Here is a 27,106-nt window from a genome sequence, read left to right as displayed (position 1 = left end):
AACTGGCCTGGAATAGATATTTATTATGGCTACTTGGGGCATACTTTGGGGGGTCAATAGCACACATTGGACATCTGGGGAATTAGTTGGTATTTACTACCTACCTAGAGTACTAGTGTACCTTGACTACTTACCTGGCGTACTAGGGTACATTGCCCGCCTTCCCCCCATCTGTAGAGGTGGAGAGCCCCACAACCTACCTCCGTTCAAGGTTTCTGGAGCACCTCTAGGCACAACACTGACAGGCTCTTTACTGCCTCCTAGTGCTGGAAAGTCCACTCATTGGAATAGTACTGTCCTACCTGTCCTTCCTGGTGACTGTTCTCCACACCGCAATTCCAATTCATGAATGTGTATTTTAATCTACATTATCAGTTTGGGAATCTTGTTATGTATGAGGACTCTGAGGAATGTGCTGTGGAATATTTCATGTGTGATGTGAAAGTGCTGTTGGTGTCTGTTGGAATGTGCACGTTTACTTTTCATAAGTAGCTTACATGAGCTAAATATTGAAGATAGGATGTCACGCCAGGGCTGTTCCCAAATTAACCAGAGGGTGAGACAATTGTGCTTGCAGCGCCTTACCCAGCCCTTATTAAATCTGCTGTTTGCTACAGTCACAGGGCCTGCAGGCTGCTCACACACCTGCAGCTCTGACACAACTTCCTGCTAGAAAGCTGGCTCCGCCTCTCTCTTAAGCACCAGTTTCCCATGCTCTGTCCATGCCGTATAAATGTGTGTCCATCTGCAGACTCCAAGCACCTGCCGAAGAAGGTTGGAGAGCGAAGAGGTGGACCTTCATCTGCTCTGGATAGCTCAGCCTGAGCACAAAGGTACAGTACAGGGCAGGATTCTGTTCTCCCAGGGACCAGGATGCTAGGTCCTGCAGTGCAGTGGTGTCTGTTGTGTGTACAGGAAGGTCACTTGTTAGGCCATTCCTGACATTGAGCTCAAGGTCACAGAGCCATGGATGTAGGCTCCGACCTACCAGAGCTGAAACCACTATGAACATATGTCAACTGGACATCTGCAGGTACTTTTGGGGATCCATCTCTGAAGGTGGGGTACCTGCTTATTCTAAGACGGTCTCATCTGCTTGCTTGTTGTTTCCCTCAGACACAGTTCAGGGTTTGCTTTGTTTATATTGAACTGTCTGCTTATCTCAACCTTACACCTACCTAAGTGAGAGGTGAACCACCATCTTTGAATTGCCTTCTTTAGCCTTTTTCTAAATGTTTGTTAGTGTCACTTTAAGAGGATTCTGAGGAACCATTATATGTCGCCCAACACACATAACCACGTGCATGTACACATGGTTACACATAAAAACACACTTGTGTACCAACATACTCTTGTGTGCGTGCACAAATACACACACACACACCCACCCACACCCACACACTCAAATATACACAATCCCTCTCTCTCTTTCTCTACTGTATACACTCTCTCTTGCTAACATATACCCCTCCATATCGTCTCTGGAACCAGAGAAACCTCCACTCAAGAGTGAATCTGTGTCTGGTTAGGGAGTTTCACAGCTGAATCTTTACAGTCAATACTTTGAGTTAACACTATCCTGTGAGCCACTTTGAACAGCCACATTGCACATTCAAGTAGCAAAGATAGTTCAGTGGGTCCATGATCTGCTCTGGAGTTCTCTTTGTAAGTCTGGTGAGGGGACGTGTACCCTTTGTCTTCTGTGGTTCTCACAGGTCTCTGGTTTGGTGATAGTGTGGTGCTCTAGAGTTTCTGTAGTGCTCCTCACAGTGGAAACTGTTGTGTGCTCAGTGGGGCTGTTACTGTAAGCAGTATTTCTGCTCCTTCCTGGTTTATTTGTGCCTCTACTTGGTGTGTGGCTGTCACTCAGCGTCTCCTCCTTAGTGTGTGCCTCTCTTCCTTGGTGTGTGGCTGTCACTCTCTGCCTCTATTCCTTGGTGTGTGGCTGTCCATCAGTGCTTCTCTTCCTTGGTGTGTGGCTGTCACTCTGTGCCTCTCCTTGGTGTGTGGCTGTCACTCTATGCCTCTCCTTGGTGTTTAGCTGTCACTCTGTGCCGCTCCTTGGTGTGTGGCTGTCCCTCAGTGCTTCTCTTCCTTGGTGTGTCGATGTCCCTCTATGTCTCTCTTCCTTTGTGTGTGGCTGTCCCTCTGTCTCTCTCTGGTGTGAGGCTGTTCCTCTGTCCCTCTGTCGTGTGTGGCTGTCACTCTGTACCTCTCCTTGGTGTGTGGCCATCCCTCAGTACCTCTCTGTGCCTCTACTTGGTGTGCGTCTGTCCCTCAGTGCTTCTCGTCCTTGGTGCGTGGCTGTCACATCATGTTACATCTGTGTAATGTCTGGTGTTAGCTTAGGAGCTGCATAGAGGCATGAGGGAAGGTTACTCACCTGTATCCCAGCAAAAGCTTTCATCCCTGACTCAGAAAATGAAAACATGTAATTATTATGAATCCATAATGAATGTGTTGCTCTTGTGCCTCTGGTGCTGTGATGTAATGCTGGGTACATTATTATTATTATAGCCCTACCATCTTACACCCCTCCCAGAAGAGCCTATTTATTTATTTATTGGTTTTTGTATAGCGCGACAGCTACCCGCAAGGGTTTCCCGGTGCTAGAAAGGCAAAAGCAACAAAGGCACTAACAACTCAGGGGATTATTGGTTAAAGAGCCAGGTTTTGACGGCTCTGCGGAAACGAGCATGACAGTTCTCGGCGCGAATGTGAAGGGGAAGAGAGTTCCACAGTCTGGGCCATAAGCACGAGAATTAACTTCCACCCATTCTGGATAGTCTGTGCTTGGGTACATAAAATACATTTTGTGAGGATGAACGAAGTGAACGTGAAGGGGTGTATGTTTTAACAAGGGACTGCAGATAGGACGGGGCCACTCCAGCCTTGATCTTATGCATGAAGCTCAAAGCCTTGAACTTGACGCGCCTCTCAATTCTGAGCCAATGAAGCTCACGAAGGCATTCTGTAATTTGGTCGGTTTCACGGCAGCCACAAAGTAGGCAAGCGGCAGCGTTTTGGACCAGTTGAAGACGTCGTGTGACTGCCTTGGCAGACCCCAGGTAGAGTATGTTACCATAATCCAACCTGGAGATCACCAAGGCATTCACTAGAGACCTCTGGGTGTCGGATGGCAGCATCCAGAGGATCTTTCTAAGCCAGCGCAAGATGGTGAAACAGGTGGCTGCCACTTTATTAGCCTGACCTTTCATAGTTAGGCCATTATCGAGGGTCACATCCAGGTTGCGCACATGCTCTGAAGGAGATGGGAAAGAGCCCATCTCAGCTGGCCAGTGCTTAGGACTCCATAGATCAGGTTTGTTACCAAGGACCAGGACCTCGGTCTTCCCACCGTTTAGCTTGAGCAGGTTGAGATTCATCCAGTTGGATATCTCACTTAGACCAACCTGCAGGGGGGAGGTCGAGGCCAGATCAGATTGGGATAGGGAAAACACAATTTGGGAGTCGTCGGCGTATGTAAACAGGGTCAGCCCAGAACGTTGTGCGAGGAGAGCCAGAGGGGTAACGTAAAGATTAAAGAGGAGGGGGCTAAGGATCGAACCCTGGGGCACACCATACGGAGAAAAATAAGTTTTGGATGTGGAGGAATGTGAAAAGATTTGAAAAGTCCGGTCCGTTAAGAAAGATGCCAGCCAGTCCAAAGCTAGGCCACCAATGCCCATTGCAGCAAGAGCTCTCAGGAGGATATCATGGGACACAGTATCAAAAGCTGCACTGAGATCAAGCAATATCAGTGCAACTGTGTCACTACGATCCAGCAGAGAGCGAAGGTTTTCTGTGACTCTAAGGAGAGTAGTCTCCTGGCCGGAAACCGGACTGAGAGAAGTGCAATAGGTCGTTAGCCGTCACAAACTGGGACAAGTGTTGGTGAATATGTCTCTCTAGGACTTTGGAAAAGGCTGGCAGCAACAAAATAGGGCGGAAGTTGGAGGAAACCATAGGATCAGTGGAGGTTTTTTTTAGCAGAGGGGTGACCATTGCGTGCTTCCAACAAGCAGGGACAACAGCAGTATTAAGTGACTGATTAAGCATTGCGCAAATCAACGAGAGCTGTGGAGCATCCAAGAGCCGCAGCACAGGAACTGGCATGGGATCAATGGGAGAGCCAGATCTAACTTTATGCAGAATCTCAAAAAGAGTGGGGGGATCAAGAACAGGCCACGACAGCAGTGAGTCAGGGGAGGAGATAGGGAAATGGGTGGACTCCTCAAGATTGAGGGGCACAGTAACAGAGGAGTTGGTATCTCTATGGGCAGAAATATCATGATAGATGTTATCAATTTTGGAAATGAAAAACTGAGCAAGTTCATCACATTTGCTATTAGACAGGGGTGGGAGTTTAGCTGTGGTCTTGGAACCCGCAAGATTTTTAACCATGCTAAAAAGTACTATGGACTTGTTTACCGCTTCAGTTATTGTTTTAGTAACATAGTTCGCCCTAGTTAAGGCACAGGCTTTGTGGTAACACTTTAACTCATATTTATAAGTAAGACCTGCTGCAGGAGAGTAATCTCTTCTCCAGATACGTCACAGTTTTTTACACCGAGATATATCGACTTTTAGAGCATCATTATACCAGTGGGCAGGTGTCTTATGACTAATCACCTTTTTGTGCACGGAAGGAAGGCACAAGTCAATGGCTTCAAGAAGCCAGGAATTGACCGTGCTGGCAGCGGCTTCCGTATCCATCGAGTTGAGTAGGCTAGTGGGTAGGTGAGAGGCTAGAGTTTGTTGAAGGAAGCTATATCCAACTTTCGCCAGTCTCTTTTGTTGGTGCTCAGTGAAACTCCGCCTTTATGCAGGGCTTCAATGGCCGTAAAGGTAAATTTAACTAGAAAGTGATCAGACCACGAGACAGGTAAGGCCGGAGAACAACAGAGATGAGTAATATTGGAGAAAATGGGGTCGTGAAAATGACCACCACTGTGTGTGGGGCCCTGATTATGTAAAATAATGTTCATAGACGCGAGATCAGCAATAAGATTACTGCTTACGCTATTCTTGGGATCTTCCAAGTGGACATTAAAGTACCCAGCGATCAGAAAGTTACTGGAAGTTGTAAGAACCGAAGCATTGTAGTCAGACAGCAGAGACGACCAGCCCTGCACCGGGCCAGGGGAACGGTATACCAGAAGGCCAGTGAGGGAGAACTTAGGGTGAAGAGCAAGCTTGAACCAAGCAGCTTCGCAGTTGCCTAGAGTGACAGGATCAAGTTGGCATTGGAAAATGTTCTTAAAAATAATCGCAATGCCACCCCCAATTTTATTGGGTCGGTCACATCTAGCAATAGCGTAGTTGGTGGGTAACGCTTCTGCAATATCTGGGCCGGAACTTTCGCGAGCCACGTTTCAGTAATAAACATTACGTCAGGCGACTCATCCGTGAGAAGGTCAAAGATCTCGCGTTTATGTTTATGTAAAGAGCGACAGTTCAGGCTAAGAAATGTAAAAAGGGGATTAAAGGGGGTAGTGTCCCGCTGGGCGAGATGCCAGCACAGTTGCGGTACATCCAAGGAGAAGGTGCAACGAGGGCAAAATTGGGGGAACTGGTCCTGCATATCTAAGATGGAACAGGCCTGTTCTGACATAGGCCGCAGTGCATGCAGTTGTTCTGCTTCATACTTAAGCCTGGATAACGCAGTTTGGCCAGGGATTATAGCCCCTGGACCCATCTGGGCGCGGACAGGCGCAGATGGGCACGCCGTCGGCACGCCCGCAGCGCCCGTCCGCTGCGCCGACGGGGCATGCCGGACATTTATGCAGGAAGAGGGTGGGAGGGTCAAAAGAACTAGACCCCAACCCTGCGCCTCCCAGCAAGATGGCGGCTCACCCCCCGAGCAACGTGCGACAGCGCCTAATCGGCTGTGCGAGAAGACAAAAGAGTGCAAGGGTGAGTGACAACGTGTAAATAGTGCAAATGAGCAAAAGAGCACAATAAAATTTCAATTTAAAACAGTTTAAAATACATAAAGTAGCAGCTCGTTTTTAGGCTTTCCCGGCTTTCCGCCTCAGGAAAGTGCAAAGTGCTAGTGCCTAGGGAACAGCCACCCTTACAGCCTCTCACAGGAGACAGTGGAAAGTAGAGATGCCCGTGTCTGCTCATCCCACCACATGGCTGCACCACATACACTGAAGCATGCCATCCACCTCTGCTCCCACACATTGAAGGAGTGCCCTGCGTTCCCACCCAGGAGGAGGCTCAGAAAAGTGGTGACTCTGGAAGCGCATGCACTCCAAGCCAGGAATCCATGGCAGTCTGGAAATATAAAAAACGATCAAATTTTCTATTAGGAACACAGTTGAAGTAAATAAGAACAGTTGTCTTGAAAAGTAAATGGGGATACCAGTATTTTGCCAGTGGCAGGGGCCTGACCTGCATAGAGGGGTTATATTGTCTGTTAATATTGAGTCTGGAACCAGGAGCGGTGAGATGCAGTCCCAGCTTCCAATGGCAACATTCTCTGATCCAAGGGAACACAAGTCACCCAGCAAGTGCCAAATTGTTTTTATTTGCACAGACTGGGAAGCCCTTGAGCAGGGCTGAGTCTGCGTTGTGCCTACTCTACCCATACACATACTCAGTAATACATTCAGAGCATCCCAGGGAATAGCTTGTTCACTAATATTCAGTACTTTAGAGAGGGTCACCAACAGAATATCGGGGGAAAAAAATGTGAAGAAAAAATAATTGAGTAAAAAAATAAAGAGTACAAAAATATCGACTGCCTATAGTTAAAAAGGTAAGTACAAAAATATAGTTGTATTAAATATCGATTTTTAAATATATATAATTAAAAATATTAAAATAACATATCTTAAATACTAACATTAATTTATAAAAATTAAATATATTTAAGTGATGTAATATGTGACGTCATCAGCAGTGCATTGCGGGTGCGCGAGTTATAGTTAGCTGAACTAACTATAACGGGGCAATTTCAATGGTTTTGTACGAGTCAAATGTCCAGCTAACTATAACGCCCCTGAAACCTATGTTTTTTCTGTGAATCTATATATATACATATATAAAGAAACTAATATTTTAAATAATAATATAATTTAAAAATTGTAAATGATATAGTATTAGCAAAAATATATAAATATACTTAAATATACCAAAATCATAAAATATTATAAAAGAAAATAAATGTATTTTCAAATAGAAAGTAAACATATTTTAAAATAATTTATTATAAATAATTTATAAACAAAACATATTGACATTTAAAAAAATGATTCTTTTAATAAATCAAACACATAATTATGTAAATTACAACATAAAATACATTATTAAATAGTAAAATAAATATATATATATATATACATTTCCCACTACATTAAAAAACATTTTTATACCTAATGAATATAAAAATAAGTGCTTCAACCTAACACATCACAACAATAAAAAAAGTATTTACACTACACAAAACTAAGATTTACTACTCTAACTACAATAAATATAACATTTGCTAAAATATAAGATTGGAAAATACTATAATTGACTATTCTCAATACAATTAACACAACAGTAATTATAAAAAGTAAAAAAAATAATATTCACTCTCCAGTCAGTGCAACAGTAGTAAAAGTGTTACGGAGGGGTAAAATGTAATATTCCCACTCCAATCAGTGAAACTGTAGGGCAATTGTTAGACTGGGGAACATACAATTTACTATTCCCACTCCAGTCAGTGCAACAGTAGGGAAAGGGTTGGATTGTGGAGGGGTAAAATGTACTATTCCTACTGTAGTCAGTGCAACAGTAGGAACGTTGAGGAGGGGTATTACTTTCAATTTCTACTCCAGTCTGTGCATTAGTAGAGAAAGTGTTGGATTGCAGGGGGTAAAACGCACTACTCCCACTGCAGTCAGTGCAACATAATAAAAAAGTAAAATATCTTAAAAATGAAAATAATCTAAAAACTATAAATACATCAAAAAATATGTAGAATACAAAATAGAAATATATTTAATATTAAAAATGTAGAATTAATTTACTTCCCACCCCACATCCCTACAAAACCCACAACCCACATCTAAATTTAAAAAGATTTACTTGCACAATTAACATAATTATTTATCAATTAAACAAATGTTATTTATGAAAATCTAAATTTGTTAAAATTGATAAACTTCCTACCCTTTACCCATATAAACTCCACAACCCCAATCCAAAATAAAACAAAAAACACAGGTAATAACACAATTAAATTACTTAATTTACAAGTAAATAATTAATAGAATTTCACAAATAATTAACAATTAACATAAAATAGTTTAGTCTCCACCCTTTAACCCTATAAATCCCACAACCCAAACCTAAAAACATTTAACGAAACAATTAACAAAATTATCAAACATTTAATTAATATTAATTAATATTTTATTAATTATTAAAAAAATAAATTACTTAACCTCTAAAAATACCACAACCCACACCTAAGATGTTAATTACTCAATTAACATAATTAATGATCAATTAATTAATTAATTATTTAATTAATTAATTATTAATTACACAACTAATTATTAATACATTGAAAATAGATCATGTCCCACCCTATAACCCTATCAACCCACAACCAGCTACAGTACTAAGAAACACAAAAAACGAAATTAAATTTCAGAACTACTAAAAATGTAACTAATATTGTAAGAAATATAAAAATACCATATTACTCCACAACCCGCAGCTAAAAAAATATTACACAAATATTACACAATCATCAAAATTAATTATCAATTAATTAATTAATTATTATTAATTATCAACTAGTTATGAATACATTAAAAAAATTACTTCCCACCTTATACCCCTATAAACCCACAACCCACTACAGTACTAAAAGCACAAAATCAAATTAAATAAAATGTCATAATTACTAGAAATTTAACTAATATTGTAAGAAATATAAACAAAAATTAAACACCAAAATAATGTCATATACATTTAAAATATATACTCAAAAACATATTCATTAAAAAACAATATTTTAAACAACTATGGGAGTGATTATGATGGCGGATGGACTTCAGTCTGTACGCCTTTGTCTCAAAGAGTGGGGCCCCCGGCCTAATAGGCAGCTGTCCCACAGGTATTCCGATGCAGCCGCCACCAAGGAGGCCGCAAGTGCCATACTTAACATTGTGGCGGGTGCTGCTTGTTATAAATGATCTTTTTACATTTCCCTGCAATACGTGGCAGGAACCATGGGATGCCTGCCACATGGTTCAGGGAAATGTAGGGGGCACCATTGGTGCCTCTCAAAACCAAAAACAAAGTGCCCGGGTGAAAGGGGGCCCGCTAGGGGCCCCCAAAGTCCATCCCCGACAGCCTTTACATGGTGAGTGAACCGCCATCGTAAGGATGGCGGGGATAAACCATTGTGATCCCACAATGCCTGGTACGCACTGCCGCCATTTATGGGAATACGAGGTCCTCTGTAGCGCCGGCAGGATCAAGGAGGCTGTCGAATGCGTGGTGGTTGGAGTTTCCGATCGCCACCGTACCACCTGCCATTATAACATGGCAGGTGGAAAATGGCCTCATGATAGCGGTGAACCAGCCACCAACAGCGTGTCGGTCGCGGGTTCACCTCCATCGTAATCAGCCCCTATATTTTTGCCAAAGATATTAATGAATTTAATATTTTTAAAATCAATATTACATACCTTCAAATCGATAGTCTTGACAACGATATTCTTGTACTTGATATGTTCATACCACAATATTTTTCACTAAATATTGTAGTTCAAATTTTTCTGCCCGATGTTCTGTCTCATCACCATTTAGAGACACTTACTGAGACAGTTAATAGACTGAGAAAAGGCGCTCTGGAGAAGTTGGAGATCTCCGATGGAGTGTAGGAGACAAGCCTTAGGGTTAGACTTCACTTATCAGTGTGTTGGGGGAAGGAAAAGTGCAGACCACTGAGGGTCTCATAGTATCAGAGAACTGTAATCTTCACTGTGGGACAGCACATGTGCCTTAGAGTTGGATTCCAGAGGGGTGATTGGAGGTTACATATTGTAGAGGGTCTCTCACAGCCTCAAGCATGTGGTGAACACTGATATCAACAAAGAGATTAGCCTGAGGGTGGGACCCAGAGTACACAGAGTGTGACAGTTGGAAGGGAGTTTGGAATATTAAAACCTCATAGAACAACAGTCTGAGAATACTGAAGAACCAGATTGTAGGATCCAATTCCTGTTCTGAGTGGAGACTCCTGAACTGAGCATGATATCAGAATATAGGAACCTACAAAAGGGAACAGATGCAAATATGTAGAATATGATCAAGAGATGAAAGCATTGGAAAGCTTATAGGAAGAAGATAATAGATTTAGAGATGCTCACTTTCCTTCATATTCTTTTCGACTTCTGGGCTCCATGCGGAGAAGCTTTGGTGTTCCTTCTTGTTCCCACCAGGGTCTTCTAATCTCAGATGTCTTCCTGATGCTCCATCCAGACTCTTGACTCATTTTATTCTCCTCAAATTTCACTATTCTATTTCATTCTCCTGGTTTTTGTTTCTCAGCACACAAGTCCATGTACATTCACAAAGACTATATGGTGTCTGATCAGAAGACATGGGTAATTAATGCCACCAAGCAATTGAGAGGAATAACTCGGGTCAAAGCAGGCTGAAGTAGGAGAACCAGGCTCCTCCGAGGCTGGTTCCCACCGTTGGCACAAATGTTATATTTATAAGGCTGATGCTGCTGTTGCACTAATGTCCTCTGTCATACCCATATTCCTTGTTTGAACTCATGCCTTTCAAAGCAGGATAACATGGAATTCATTAAGTTTATTTTCCTCCCCAGGTTGACCCTAGATCATCAAATATCTGTGGAAAACATGCTGTTCTCTCTTGTGCTGCTCCCTGTGTTCCTTAGTGAGGTCCTGGGGCAGTTCCCTACTGCCTGCACTACTGACCAGGCCCTGAAGGACAGGCGCTGCTGCCCTAAGTGGAAGGACGGCAGCATGTGTGGGGTAGACTCAGGAAGAGGACGCTGCAGGTTCATGCATCAGACCTATTCAGAGAAGAGGAGCTTCAATCAGACCAACGATGACCGCTTGAACTGGCCGCATGAGTTCTATGACAGTGTTTGTGTCTGCAATGGGAACTACGGTGATTTTGACTGTGGGAGATGTAAGTTTGGCTTATATGGCGACAAGTGCACTGAGAAGAAGAAGCCCATCATCAGGAGGGACATCCGTGAGCTCTCTCGTCAGGAGAGATTGACATTTTTCAGTTATCTGAGCCTTGCAAAGTTGAAAACAAGTGCAAGATATAAAATTCTCATTACTGGCAACAGGTATGACAGAAACACCTTCCGCTTCGTAGAAGCCACTGTGTATGATGTCTTTGCCTGGATGCACTTTTATTCCTTTGCACCATTCCTAGATAATAATATGTTTGATGCAACCATAAACCTTGCGCATGAAGGCCCCAACTTCCTTCCTTGGCATCGGTGGTACCTCCTCTTTCTTGAGAGAGAAATTCAGATTCTAACCCATGACCATGATTTTGCCCTTCCGTACTACGACTGGAGCATGGACGGCAAGACGTGCAGCATCTGCACGGACGACATGATGGGCAAGAGCGATTCCCAGGGGTTGCTGACTTCTACGTCGTACTTCGGCAACTGGAAGGTAAATAATAAATTCTGCTTGTTTGTTTAGAAACTTGCCATGATGTATGTGTGTGTCCATGAATGTGTGCACTGGTCTGAAAAGTAGTTAAGTCCTGTATAGTAGACTGGGGCACAAGGTAGGTAAAACAATAAGTACCAACAATGGTATGGTTTTCTTCACTGCTGTTCATGTGAGGTAATCAGCCCAATGCTCCTCCACACAATTAATCATAATTTAGCTCATAAGAATCTCTTGAAACTGAAATTTTATCATAAAATAAGTTAATTATGTGTCCGTATAACTTCACCACTTACCATTGCTGTGTTTTACAATTGATAGGCAGCCCCTTTAATCTGGAGGGCAGAAGCCTATTTACTCTCGCAAATGCTGATAATCACAGAATTTAGCATTTGCGATCGCAATTAGGGCAGTGTGTTATGTAGCACACAAAAACCCACATGCAAAATAGGATATCGCAATATTTGTGATTCCTTATTTTGCAATTGAATTTAAGGAATCGCAAATTGCGATTCCTTAAATGCAATGTAAGAAGCACCCAAGTTGTGCAAATTTTGGTTTAAGGAATCGCAAAATACCACCAACTTCAGGTTGTTGGTAATTTGCTATTTTTCTGAAAATTGCACTTTTTGGCATTTTTAAAAGTGCCATGTGGGTCACATACATGCCCTTAGGGTGTGTATGTGGGCCACATGTGCACACATGTTAATTTCAGTGGTGCAAAAGGGTGTCCTATTGACAACCTCGCAACCCTGAAATTGCATTCTCAATTTGCGATTCTCTAATTGATTCTCTAATTGAGAATCGCAAATTGAGAATGTCTTCCAATTCATTCCTATGGGCCTTCTAGCCCATAGGAATGAATGAGAAGTTATTCCTTATTTGCAAATCTCAATTTGAGATTTGCAAATAAGGAATAATTGGAATTCGCAAAAAAATTTGCTAATTCTACCTACATTTCGTTTTGCGATTCTCTAATTGTGATTGCCAAAAAATCGCAATTTGAGAATCGCATAACACCAATTACCTACATATGGCCCTACATTTCTTGGAGGAAATGGTTCCAACATATTTATTAATTTACAAACCAAATATCCATGATCTTCTTGGCCAACATCACCCACCGGCTAGAAGATAAAAGAGTGTAACATGTAAGCATACCATAGAACGCAGTCAGCCAGAACTAATTTTATTTCCTTATTCTCTCTCATTTTCTGATGCATTGTCATAGGTCTCCCTGTAAATATGGTCCAGTATGTTCTCACACTTGCCCTTTAGCAAACAAAGGTTTGAAGCCACCCATTAACTTGAGCAGGAGAAAAAGACAGGCTGTGACCTAGGCACTTCTATATTAGGATATACAACTTGCATCTTGTGGATACGTTTCGATCCATGTTTGGACTCCATCCAGGTTTGGAGGAGTTTTTGCTTCCCCCTATGACCAATTACAAGCCACTTTATATACGTGTTGTTCATGTTTATGTACGCCTGAGGAAGACCTGCTGTGATACTGAACAATTAACACATACCCACTGGTTTGAAACGTCAACGATAACATTAATGAACCATATTCACAGGCAACAAGCCTAGAGAATGTGCCAGTATTAATATAAGCTATATGGAGTTGAGCTGTTTACAATTGGAAAAAAGACATTCGTCCGCTGAATTAGTTTTTTTGTTTTGCACATCTTTTATGTGATTTATGATTTGTTTTTGTTGGACTGATGTGTTCACATTCTGTCACCTTGTCACTAAGTCATGCTTTTATGTACTTTTGTATATTTTGTATGAGAATATGTGTACAACTTGAATCACAGTCTTTGGTGTGTTGTGTCTAATTCACTAACATATTCTGAGCATGCCCAATGTTGATTGACACCAGCCCAAATTTGTAAACTCTTTGTTGGTCAAATCATAGGTCTATTAATTAACCAAAGGAACTGTGTCTCCCATCAGTAGCTCCATAACATTATATACCTAAGTTTTGAGGGACACAGGGCAAGCCCATTATAATTAATACACTACTGGTGGAGGGCTGACCTGTGATCTGATAGAATCAATCCTGGAAAGGAGTTTTTTGTCAGCTCTCTACTGCAACAAGAGATCCAGGAGAATATGGAGGTCTTGGGGGGAGTTCATGCTGCAAAAATGAAAGGCCTTTACTGTCAGGGCAGCTGCCATACCATTTTTGTGTTTGACACTGAAGAGACCGTGCATTTTTCTCTTTTTGGCCAATGTTGAGGGGCCTCTAAACACAAGGTCTCCCAATAGTTAATTTAACAAGCAGGACAAGGCTAGCTCAATTTTGTGTTGTCTCTGGTCAGAAACCTATGTTACAACCTGAATGGCTACAATTTAAGCAGTTAGAATGGGCTGCTAACAATTGTCCCTGTGGTGTTGTCCACCTGGCATGGGCTGTGAATGCAATCTGAGCCTCACCCTGAATGTGAAATATTTATATCCAATCGTACCTGCTGCTCCTGCTGAACTGCTCCATGAAGAAGGAGCTGCATACTCACCCTTTCCTGCAGGTCTGGATTAAACATGAAGGAGTACCGAAACTCTGCTGGTGCACTGAAGACCTTGCCTGCATTGAAGGCCCCATCCAGTCCGTGTAGTGCCAGTACACAGGCATGGAATACCAAGTAGCCGCCATACACAAAGGACTAGCTGAAGCACTACCCAAAACCATCCTTGTACAAGTATAGATGAGATGAGTGTCAACAGTCTGGTAAGCAAACTGTCTCCCTCTGCCAAGGGATAGTTATTTGTGGGTCTTTCCTTTCCCCGTGCCACTGCGCTCCTCATGACATAAGCCCCTCTCATCCTGGGTGGCAGAAGACCATGTATGTTTTATGTTTGACATCATTTTCCAATGACCAGAGTTTTAGAAGTGATGGGATTATTTAAACATTAGCAGGTGTCCCACCAACCCAGTCAGAGAAGTCCCTAACTTCCACGCCCCTACTAGAGCACTGCCTATTTCTGCCTGGTGGGAACCTCTCTGCCCTCATTTCATCTTCTGCACCGGCAGAGGCAAAGAAGATGGAGCAATGTGCAGAGCAGGTCCAACATTTCTTGATCCCACCTGGCTTACTTACAAGTTGGGCCCAGACATTGCTTGTGCTGTCTTTTCAAGACCTGTTGTATATACTTTGTGGCCTTAAAGCCCACCCTTTGCTTTTCATTTGTCTATTTCAGTGGCCTTTAAAAAAATTTACTTTTATGTGTCCACTTGTCCCATTTTAGCAACTGCAAAACGGACTACTTTTTCCTATGTGCCAGAGCACTGACCTCCAATTTCCATTTCTACAAACAGGGCTTTAATTCTTGTTTCCATTGTTTTGAGCTCAGAGATCCAACAGCCCTGTAAATAATGTCTGAATTTTTTTATTATCTTTTCTGCTTTTCAAGCTGATTCACTTATTTATTATTTATCTGTTTTTAGAATTAGAGTGCTTGTTTCTTTGCATGCTGTGTTAGTCCTTACTCAGTGTCCTTCATCCTCTTTCACTGTGCTTGTGTATTCTTTCTGTGTGTGCTGCATTAGTCTTTCCTCTGCATCATTTGTGCTGTTGCTGATCCTTTTTCACTGTGCATGTTTATGCGTGTGTTTGGTGTCTTATTGTCGTGACTTGTAATGGTCCGACCGGGACTTTAGATCAGAAAATTAATCAGCACAACTCAATTGTATACTTTGGTTGGTCACAACTTGCAACTTAATATCACTTTACAGCAATGCGATACTGTCTCTCATCTGAATGTATGTGACAGTCTTGTACACTAGCTTATGGCTACAAACATTGCAGTGGGTGCACCTAAGAATGCCAGAACTTAAAACTCGTACACAAACCTCTGCTGGAAATGCATGTTTTTATACTTCGCAGTGTGACCACTTTACATAGTTGTTGCTTCCCTCTAGCTGATGTCAGTGTTTGACATTCCTTTACCAAATATATGCATACCTAGAGCAGTTCATTTCGGTCATTTCAGAGCAAAAGGATTGGCTTGTTAAACTTTTTACCTGAATACCTAGATGGCCTCCAATGGCCTCACTCCCTGGTGAAGTGAAATGGGCCGTTATCTGTAATGTGCTCTGGGGTGTGTCTGTGTGCACAGAAATGTGGAGAGTACAGATATGTGTCTTAGCAACACATCAGCAAACATAATGAAGGACGTCACGTTATCTGATACGTCAACGTTCAGAAAAATGTAGAGTTTTGTGTTTCTCTGCCCCAACTCTTAACGCTTGCAGTTTAAAATTCCAATTGTGCCCAACATCATACTGTTGTTATTTGTTTTGGGCACTGAATGCATACGTTTTATTAGTCCTGTTTAATGCACTGTAGGTTTAAGGTTTTTACCTCGTTTTTTTAGAAGATAGTGGAGTTTTGCCTGAAGGACAACCTTTTGGTTTCGAATAGTGTGTCACGCTCATTATTGTTTTTTTCCTCATATTTTGGGAAAATAGCTTTTCAGGTAAAGCTGAACTTTATTGGTTTGTTTACATGCCCATGACTAGTCAAGTGTATTTTGGATAGCTGATATTAATGCTAAGGAGGGAACTAGGAATCAGATGGATTGAACTTCATAGAGATGAAGTGAATGATCTTAGAAGGTTTCATATGTATATATTATTTTTATAGCATCATTGACGTCGTACTGTATTTGTCCCAAGATAATGTGCTGCAAAGCTAAACAACTTTAAGATTCAAAAGGCAAGACCTATTAGCTATGCCAATGCTTGTTTGTTTTAGTGAAAGCAGGAGTTATTTCATCCAAACAAAAAAACATTACCTGCCATGAAGAGACAGTGTTCCTAAGCACCAAGGCATTATAAACTGTCCCTGCCTGGGCCACCATGCCTCACATTAGGGACCCTGGCACTGAATATGAGTGATGGTCGCCCTGCCTTGGGTAACTGGTGGCCCTGGGCCTAACTGGCTATCCGACCCAGGCGCCCGGGATCAGGGTCTCTGTGGCAGCACAGCCAGCTCACGCTCTACTGTCACCAGTTCTGCAGTCCTGCCATCTTTGAATGGGATGAAGGACCCCTGGGTTTGGTGGGACAGGAGCTCTGACAGTTTATGGGAACACTCCAGTCTTGCCTTACGGATTGCAGTGCCCCATGTTCTTATTTAATTTACGAACAGCATACCATTTGGGATAGATTAGTAGTAAGGAACTTCATGAGTTGAATATCACACAGGTCCACAGTGTTACCACTATATTACATGTGTGTTATTTTGCTGCTTTGTTTGATAGGTGAGATTTATCTTGCTTGGTTGATGATTTTACTGTACTTGTTTAATTTTTTATGTGGTATATAATTGTTGTTTCATACAAATTAACAACTTTTCTATCTTTATTGCAATGGTATAAAATATCTATTCTAAATGTTCCAACCAGATTTGATGAGCTTGTCTTTAAATGCTCGGCCAGGCTACCACAGACTCAGGATATTTGCAAACTTAATTCCACCTGATTTTACAAGGTTGGCTTGGGACACAAAAGTTAAAGCTGGGCATAGCACATGTGCGATTATCACAGGACAAACATCACAGACTATGACTTCTTCTTTGGAGGACACAAGGGAGTTTGCAGTGGAAATGGAATGAGCCCTGTAGCTGCAATAGGGACCAAAGGTAGACCTCTGCTATGTAACTGAGGCTATCTCCAGGGCACCCCTGAAACCACAATCAACGTTCATTCAAAATCATGCAAGCACATGTCCTTGCTCAATGATTTTAATAGTCCCACAAGGACCATTCAACAGGAAATTATAGACTTTGTGGCCCTGCTTTCCATAGGATCACCAAGAGATCCACAGTGATCAGTGTTTTAGGTGGAAGATGTGTCTATGATATATGAAGTAGAACCATTCTAACATGTACTGCCTCACACTATACAGCTCTCTCTTCTTCTGACTTAACAGCTTCTAACTTCTCTTCCTTCCAAACCATTTCCAGAGTATATGCAGCGGGTTTAACTACCCTGATAAGTATTGCACAGTCGCAGAAGAAAAGTGCAGATTGGAGCCAATTTTTAGGAACCCTGGTGCAGACCCCAACAACAGGCAGCTGCCCTCCGCTAAGCAAGTGGAAGACGTGCTACAGTGGAAGGACTATGACACGCCTCCATACAACTTCACATCCAAGCACAGCTTCCGTAACTCTCTGGAAGGTAGGTGCAATACGGTCTTTCACGAATAGCTTGGTTGAGTGTGAATTCTCTCTTCTTTCACATATCTGATCAAAGGATGGACGGATGGAGGAGGCAACTTGAAGCCGCATGTTTAAGGATTTACTGATTTCTACTGAGTGAATACAGTGAAAGGATGAAAAGTGCATCAGATCTCATGGTGTCAGTCAACAGCTGACACTGGAACCTATAAATTGGGAGACAATTCCTAGGTTGGGCAAAATATTCTGTTTCGCCGATGAAATTGGTGGAATTTTGGTGACTCCATATTACTCTTGCAATGCTGAGTTCCGGACAAATTCTGGCAATCACCGCATGGCAGAATTTTTTCTCATGCAGAGCTCCAGAATGGTAAATTGTAGAGCAAGATTTTGTGTCCCTACTGGGATTTCCGGTCCTGCTAGTTTTTTCTAATGCAGCAAGTCACCACTATTTGTGGTTCATGGCCATAAGGCCACTGCTCATGTAGAAAATCTACTCGGAGCGGCACCAAAATCTTCTCAAGTAGCTGCCCCCTCTGGTGCACCACTGGCGCTGTTTGTGCTTATTTTTCAGCATAGAATGCATTCCCACATTAAGGATATTTCCTTTTTAAATTAGATATATATGTTTCTTTTTATTAGACATATATGTGCAACTTTTTCGTCCTGATGATGGTCCTGAGGATCTAATAGACCAACAGGGGACCGAAACGTCAACGCCCAACATCGTTTTGCTTATTTTTTGTGATTCTGAATCTAATAATTTGTAATGTGAAGATTATGTTTTGTGTGGTATTTCACTAATACATACCTGAAGCAAAAGGTGTTTTATATACTACTACCAACTGTGTTTAAAACCTTAGTAGTGTGGATGTTGCCATGTTGCAATATAAGAAAAGAGCAGAGAAGCCCACTGCGCCTACACCGGCCTGGTCGCCCCCACGCTCCTCGCGCCTCCTGCTCCCTGTGCCTTACCTGCCTCCTGCTGCCTGTGCCTTCCTGTTCGCCTACGCCTACGCCGACTGCTTCTTCTTTCCAGCGCCCCAGCCGCCGCAGGGCCGCCCGCCAGCCCACACTCGTTTTTCCCGCCGCTGCCTGCGGCCCCGCCCCCCCCGCCAGCCGATAGGATCCCACGCTCCCGCCTCCCAGCGGACCCTCCCTCCCTGCTCCCTTCTTATGACGCCCCCAGAGCGACCGCGCAGCGGACGCGCGCAGCGGGAGCACCGAATGAGCGCCAAAGGTGCGCCAAAGGTAAGCCCGTCTGCGCCCGTCCGCGCCTGGACCGCTCCCAGTGCCAGGACCCCTGACCCCCCCCCCGCCGATGCAAGACGACCCGACTGACCTACGACGCCGCCACTCTCAACGCACTCAATGCCGGCCGAACCCACGCCTGCTGCCGAGCCACCCCGAGACGCACCTACGGACCCTTCACCTGCTGCACCTGCAAGTTCACCTGCCTCCAAACCTGCCCCGCACCCGCCAAGACCAACACCAGCAGCAACCACCTCAAGTGCATCCTGCTCAACACCCGCTCCGTCCACAGACACGCCGTGGAACTCTGGACCCTCCTCGACGCTACTTCACCGGACGTCGCCTTCCTCACGGAGACCTGGATGAACGCCTCCTCTGCACCCGACATCACCATCGCCATCCCGGACGGGTACAAGATCATCAGGAAGGACCGCATCAACCCGACCGGAGGAGGCATCGCCATCATCCACCGGAACACCATCCGCATCACGACCGACGCCAGCGACTCCTTCGTCGCAGCCGAACATTTCCACTTCCAGATTCACACCGACCCTAAGACGACCCACAGAGGCACCCTCGTCTACAGACCCCCGGGACCACGCACACAATTCAGCGAAGACATCGCGGACTTCATCAGCCCACACGCCCTCCCCTCCGCTGACTACATCCTACTAGGGGACCTCAACTTGCACCTGGAGAACAACAAGGACCGCAACACCACCGCCCTGCTGGACAACCTCGCCAACCTCGGACTCAAGCAACTGGTCAACACCCCCACCCACTACGCCAGCCACACGCTTGATCCCGTCTTCTCTTCCAGCAAGTACATCACCTTCAGCCACGCTGCCGGACTCCACTGGACCGACCACAGCTGCGTCCAATTCAGCTTCAAAAGATCCACGACCCACCACCACCCGCAACAGGTACATCACAGGAATTGGAGCAAGATCACCGCGGACCAGCTCACCACCTCCCTCAGCCAGAGCCCACCCGCCAACACAACGGACCCCAACGAAGCAGCCCGCAACTTCACACAGTGGCTGACCGCCTGCGCCGACGACCTCGCGCCACTAAAGAACCCTCCCAGCAGACCCAGAAGCAAGAAGGCATCCTGGTTCACCGACGAACACAAGGACTCCAAGAAGACCTGCCGCACCCTCGAGAAAGCCTGGCTCCTCGACCGGACCACCGACAACATGACCGCCCTCAAACACGCTACCCACAAGCACCACCAGCTCATCCGCACCACGAAGAAGAAATCACTGAAGGAACGACCGGACAACAACGCCCACGACAGCAAAGAGCTCTTCACCATCGTCAAGGAGTTCTCCAACCCCAGCACCGGCACCAACGACATCACTCCGTCCCAAGACCTCTGCAACTCCCTCGCCTCGTTCTTCCACCGCAAGATCGCCGACATCCACAACAGCTTCGGCGCACCACCCACGTACCCACGCGTCGAACCAACGCCCCCCACCACCACCATCCGCACCTGGACCAAGGTGACCACCAAAGACACAGCCCGCACGATGAACACCATCCACTCTGGATCACCGACCGACCCCTGCCCACACCACGTCTTCAACAAGGCCGACTCCACCATCGCACCCCAACTCCGGAACATCATCAACACCTCATTCAACACCGCCACCTTCCCGGAGAGCTGGAAGCACGCCGAGATCAGCGCCCTCCTGAAGAAACCTACAGCAGACCCCACCGACCTCAATAACTTCCGCCCCATCTCGCTCCTCCCTTTTCCTGCTAAAGTCATCGAGAAGATCGTCAACAGACAGCTGACCGCCTTCCTCGAGACGAACGGATCTCTCGACCCCTCGCAGTCCGGATTCAGAGCCAACCACAGCACCGAGACCGCCCTCATTGCAGCCACCGACGACATCCGGACCCTGCTCGACAAAGGGGAAACAGTGGCCCTCATCCTCCTGGACCTCTCCGCGGCGTTCGACACTGTCTGCCACCGCACCCTAGTCCAGCGCCTCAGCAGCATCGGTATCCAAGAGAAGGCACTGGAGTGGATCATCTCGTTCCTCGCCGGAAGAACACAAAGAGTCCGCCTCCCCCCGTTTCGCTCCGAGGCCACTGAAGTCATCTGCGGCGTCCCGCAAGGATCTTCACTCAGCCCCACTCTCTTCAACGTCTACATGAGACCGCTTGCAGCCATCGCACGCCAGCACAACCTCAACATCATCTCTTACGCCGACGACACTCAGCTGATCCTCTCCCTCACCAGAGACCCCGACACCGCCAGAACCTGCCTACACGAAGGGATGAAAGACGTCGCCGAGTGGATGAAGGACAGCCGCCTGAAACTGAACTCGGACAAGATGGAAGTCCTCATCCTGGTATCTTCGCCCTCCTCCTGGGACGACTCCTGGTGGCCCCCAGCCCTGGGCACCGCACCCAAGCCAACCGACCATGCACGCAACCTGGCCTTCATCCTGGACTCCTCCCTCTCGATGACCAGACAAGTCAACGCCGTCTCCTCATCGTGTTTCAACACCCTGCGTATGCTTCGCAAAATCTTCTGCTGGATCCCGACCGAGACCAGGAAGACTGTCACCCATGCACTAGTCACCAGCCGACTGGACTACGGAAACGCCCTCTACGCCGGAACCACAGCCAAGCTACAGAAAAGACTCCAGCGCATCCAGAACGCCTCCGCCCGACTCATCCTGGATGTCCCCCAACGCAGCCACATCTCCAGCCACCTGAGGAACCTGCACTGGCTCCCCGTCGACAAGAGAATCACGTTCCGGCTCCTCACCCACACACACAAGTCTCTCCACGACCTGGGCCCCAAGTACCTCAACGACCGCCTGACCTTCTACACGCCCACCCGCCAGCTACGGTCCACCAGCCTCGCCCTCGCAGCCGTACCACGCATCCGAAGAGCAACCGCCGGAGGAAGATCCTTCTCTTACCTGGCTGCCAAGACGTGGAACTCCCTCCCCATCCACCTTCGGCTGACCCAGGACCATCTCGCCTTCAGGAAACAACTCAAGACCTGGCTGTTCGAGCAGTAGCATACCCCCTCCCCCAAGCGCCTTGAGACCCTCCCGGGTGAGTAGTGCGCTATACAAATGGTTTGATTGATTGATTGATTGAGAGAAGTGTAATTAAATATTTCTGTGGCATTTGTGCAAATTTCCCTGCATCCGTGGATTTATGATCACTAATGTGGCATCTTTTAAATTGTAATTATTCTCAAATGATTCATTGGGGGGAAATTTATGCTTTTGTTATTTACGATACCCAGTCCCTTTGGGATTATTGGGTGGCTCTATTGTGTGTAACATAGAATGCATTCCCGGCACTAAATCATAGCTCTGGCAGCACAAGGTGCCTATTTCTGGTCATTGGCGGGACTCCACAGAACCTCACGGAGGTTATATGTAAGTCTGCATAATTCTGCAGAGTCAAATTACGTGAGTATCACATGCCCCTATTTCCAGTGCTACAACCAGCATGACATTATTCTTGCTGCACCAGAGGACACTCTGGAGCATGATTGGCTGCAGAGATTGAAGCCATGCTTCACTGCTCTACCTAAAGGCTACTACTGGAGCAATAGAAGGGAAGTTGAGGGGACAATCCCTGATTTGGTACTGAGTTGGGATTCAGGATGCAGAAAAAATAAACAAGATCTAGATTTTTGCCCTTGCACTCAATCACCCATGTTAGAAACAGGGATTATATCAGAACTTCTGCTATAAAATATATTACCTTATACTCCAATGTTGTAATCTAACTGTAATGGTACGTTCCGCCCACCCCCTGTCTTTTTCCCTATTTGGTACAGTCCCCTGAAGCTCACCTTGGAATGTTGACAGTTCTATGTAATGGTACGTTCTTACTACCCCTGTCTTTTTCCCTATTTGGTACAGTCTCCTGAAGCTCCCCTTGGAATGTTGACAGTTCTATGTCTGTTAGGAGAGTTGGATGATCAATAAAGTAGACTTACCATCTTCCTTTTAGTCTCCTCTTGAATTACAATATCCAACTTGTACAATAGTTGAGGCACAAGTAAACAATCAATTGCAAGGAGTGACAAAGATCTCGACTGATGACCTACACCACTAGCCCCACTCTACCAGCCACTCCCAAGGAACCATACCGTGCACTCACCAAATCTTGCATTGAATAACTGTGTTCAGCAGAGGCATGATTCTTCACCGGCAGCCTTTATACGTGGTGGACATTCTTACAATTGAAGAACATCCACTTACATCTAGCAGGGTCTTTTGCAAGATTTAGTATTAAATGAATACATCTTAATTAAGTGGAATACTTTCACTGAGCCTCTATGGAATAGCAAATTAGTTAAAAATGATAGTGTTATTTTTTTGCTCCTTCTTTCTCCTCAGTGTGTTCTAATATGTTCCTCAACATGTCATACTAAAGAGTCCATCACATTTTCCATTCACAGGCTTCGTTGATCCATCCAATGGCCAGATAATGAGGCGGAGTTTGCACAACTTGTTCCACATGTACATGGGCGGAACAATGAGCCTGGTCTCTCTCTCCGGCAATGACCCCATCTTCCTTTTGCATCATGCGTTCATTGACAAGTAAGGTTCAATCTGTGGTTGAAAAATGTCTGAATGATCTATAAGAAAAAACAGATGTGGCAGCTACTACATTAAAAACTTGAGACAATTAGGATAGAGAGACAGTCATCAAAGTGTAGGGACCAGATGGACACAGTTCAACCACCCCGTCTCTAGCTTCTAAAGCAAGAACATTTATAAAGATATTGTGCTTCTGTCCACAGTGTACACACATACCGTTAGGGTATATCCTTAGATTTCAGAAACTGATAACTGACATAGTAGTGGGGACTGTGGACAGTGGAAATGTCCAGTAATGGGAGCTTCATGGTGCCCAATATACAAAACCAAGAAATGCATAAGGGTAGGCAAGCCCCCTTGAGTCTTCTCATTGGGTTTTCTGAGAGACCCAGGTATAGCGAGTTACCAGCGTTCAGTGTCGACTCAGTAATCGCATCCACACATAAACAGCCATCATGGCCACTCGACTGCTGGCTCATACCCTCTCAAAAGGTATTTTATATATTCTAAGAGATAGTCTTAGCAACAAATCCATTCCCTGACCTCTATTTTAACCCTCCAGGTTTATGTCATACATTCTAATAAATATTGATTGTGAAAGGTCCAGTCTATCACCCTCCAGATGCATGGTATGCATTCTGACACCTGGCCCGTGCATGTCTAATTCACTGGCACCCCCATTACGTCTACTGGAGTGTGTTGCACGTTCTGTCAGCTAGAGATAGCAAAAGATCCCATTGACTGCCGACGCATTTAACTCAAAGAGTATGTTATATATTAGAATATTAGAATTTTGAGTGCCCTATTTAAGGCAATGGAGCAGCATCGGCCTATATGAAATAGTGCAGGGCTGCTGCTCTCAACAGTACAATGTCCTAATACACAGCCTCTTCCTCCCCCAAAATGTATAGTTTGGGCAGGGGAAAGCAAAAGGCAAAGCATGAGCAGAAGGAAAGGCAGGAACTTTCCCCCTTTCCCTTCTCCCCTGGCTCACAGTATCATTGGAGTCCAGCTCCTTGAGACCCTCATGGGTGAGTAGTGCGCTTCACAAATCCCTGATGGATTGATTGATTGTGGTGGAAATTATGCTCAGATCCTGGGACTCCTTGGATCGGCTGAACTATGAAGTTGGTTAATTCAAGCCTAGGGAGAGCCAGGGGGCTGACTTCAGCTTCCTTTCACAGCTATCGTTAAGAAGGTTCAACAGCCAACAGCTGTGGCACTGCGCACCACTGTCATCTGTTGAACCATCACAGCAGCAGGTGTTTTTGCATTAGGAAATTCTGACCACATAAGGTGCAATGCCATTAGAAAGTTGGAATGTTGAGAGCTCCACTGAAGATAATGGAGTAGCTCCAGCAATGTTTGTCTTTGTGTTTCTCCCTTTTTAATTTAAAATTTTCCACCCTTAGTGGGTGGAATGTTCTAAAAGTCTTATAGCCCTTCTGCCTCTGACTGTACCCTTCCTGCACAAAACAATCCTGGCTACAACACAGGCACCATTGCACCATGACCAAGGGTATTTCCATAGACAGACAAAGGTATGCCATCACTCGGAAATTACAGAAGTGTGCCATATAATGGTATTTACGGCACATTCCTGCCCTTTCCCTTTTGCGCCGCAAGGTGGCTTACTATGATGCGTACGAGAGAAAAGGCAGGAATAGGTTGTATTTACAATTAGAAGGCTCACTCTTTTCCGTTCTTAGCACTGGCACTTTTGCATTTCTAGCGTCAATGCAGGTACCCTTGCATTATTTCAGGGGCACCATCATCGAAGGCAGGATTGTTTCAACACTCAGAGGTATTTTCCTTTTTCTGAGTGTGCTACAGAATGAGGGAAAAAAGATAAATAAAGATGTTTACCCTCAATGCATCTCTAGTTGGGAGGTGTACCATTCCGATGCCTTTCTCGGTCTACCAATGTAGGTAAATCTGGTATTGTGTCAGAATCTATGGGTGGATGCATGGGAACACCCACGCTTCATTCTTGAAACTCCTCCCGGGTACGCCTCCGCAACGCAGTCTAACGCAAGGGAGCGGTTTGTGCTGCCGTGCTTTACTCTAGATTTATCAAGCCACTGTGGCCCGTGGCTTGATTAATACATTTAGGTTTTGTGTCATCTTTGCGTGGCACAAGGTTAATTCAAAACCCTGATAAATGTGCCCCTCAATGTGTACTACGGGGGCTAGCCAGATGTCCCATCGCTCCGCACCACATTCACTTTCCCGGATATTTGATGCATTCTACCAGCCAGAGCTAGCCTCATTTCCAAATCCTCACCACAGCATGTTCCTCTGTGTATTCATCTCAGGTATCCTAGCAGCTGAAACTGGGATATTACCACATCCACCTCTACCAAATGCTCCTCTCCCTCACCTGCACGTCACATGTTCTAAGAGATGAATTACCCCCAGTCAGAGTCATTAATTAACACTGAATTCTCCTCCTTCATCTCAATGTTATATCTTCTAATGATTGAATGTTTCTTGCCCTATTAACACCTTCCTCTTCTCTTTCTGCAGAATATTCGAACGCTGGTGCGTGAAATACAACGCTACCAGTGGAATGTACCCGAAGAACAAAATATATGGGCACGGACAAAATGATTATATAGTGCCCTCCATACCTCCAGTAATGATCAAGGACTATGTGAGACAAGCAGCGAACTTTGGATACAAATATTCTGATTATGATCCTGCTAGTTACAATTCAAACACAAATGTGAAAGCATAGGGCAATTTAAAACAAGAAAAACCAGGCGCGCATCCACGGAGGAGGTCGTGGCTGTTTGGCAGTGTAAAAATGACATAGGACAAATCTAGCAATAAACAGGGGTTGATCTGAGTGCAACAGGACATTTTATCCGGAGGGTTAGCCGGCGAGGACAACACCTACAACATGAGGACTACCAGTGACCCTTCCACTATTGTCCAATCAATTTCTTTGCTCCTACCATTGGACGGGTTATTCCCACTCCAGCAGTCCTGCTGACAGTAGGACAGGAGACCTGTGTCTTGCTAATTCCTCACATGCCACATATCCATGCCTTCAGACCTCCTGCTCTCTTTGGATATGGACTTGATGGGAGTTTTATTCTGCTGATTCTCTGCTAGGACTGTGATACAAAGATCTACCTCATTACCTGCTCTTACCTCAGATCCCGCTTCTACTCACTACGGAAATGGGTCCTAGATCGCTGTTCTCTACAACTCACCCATTTTATTTCATGGACATTCTTCTCAGATCAGTTGGAAAATGAGCATCTCTTTCATTGCCTCCACTCTCTCCTGAGAGGACTTATTGAGAACCTACAATAGCACTCAGGATGATGCAGGTTTAGCTTTTATTCTTGCCATTGAAGCTTTCAATCAGTGGCCAAGCAGAAGTCAATGACTCCTTGGA

At 44.8% G+C, this 27,106-nt stretch overlaps 1 protein-coding gene and 1 long non-coding RNA gene across 2 annotated transcripts in view; one reads left to right on the top strand and one right to left on the bottom strand.

The window, feature by feature from the left end:
• The first annotated feature begins 767 nt into the window (after positions 1 to 767).
• On the top strand, positions 768 to 27,106 carry LOC144772170 (tyrosinase-like). Its single transcript, XM_078656311.1, has 5 exons — positions 768 to 833; positions 10,850 to 11,681; positions 17,651 to 17,864; positions 23,559 to 23,700; positions 26,227 to 27,106. The coding sequence occupies exons 2-5, from the start codon at positions 10,884 to 10,886 to the stop codon at positions 26,435 to 26,437; spliced, it is 1,365 nt and encodes a 454-aa protein (XP_078512437.1). The 5' UTR covers positions 768 to 833; positions 10,850 to 10,883; the 3' UTR covers positions 26,438 to 27,106.
• LOC144772171 (uncharacterized) overlaps positions 23,647 to 27,106 on the bottom strand; it is a 245,950-nt gene continuing 242,490 nt past the window's right edge. Inside the window, exon 3 of the long non-coding RNA XR_013599678.1 lies at positions 23,647 to 23,738. This is a non-coding gene — a long non-coding RNA (uncharacterized LOC144772171). The remainder of the gene's footprint in view (positions 23,739 to 27,106) is intronic.

Source organism: Lissotriton helveticus, chromosome 8, assembly GCF_964261635.1.
Source record: "Lissotriton helveticus chromosome 8, aLisHel1.1, whole genome shotgun sequence".
Classification (NCBI taxonomy): Eukaryota; Metazoa; Chordata; class Amphibia; order Caudata; family Salamandridae; genus Lissotriton; species Lissotriton helveticus.
This window is presented reverse-complemented; position numbering and strand designations above follow the sequence as displayed.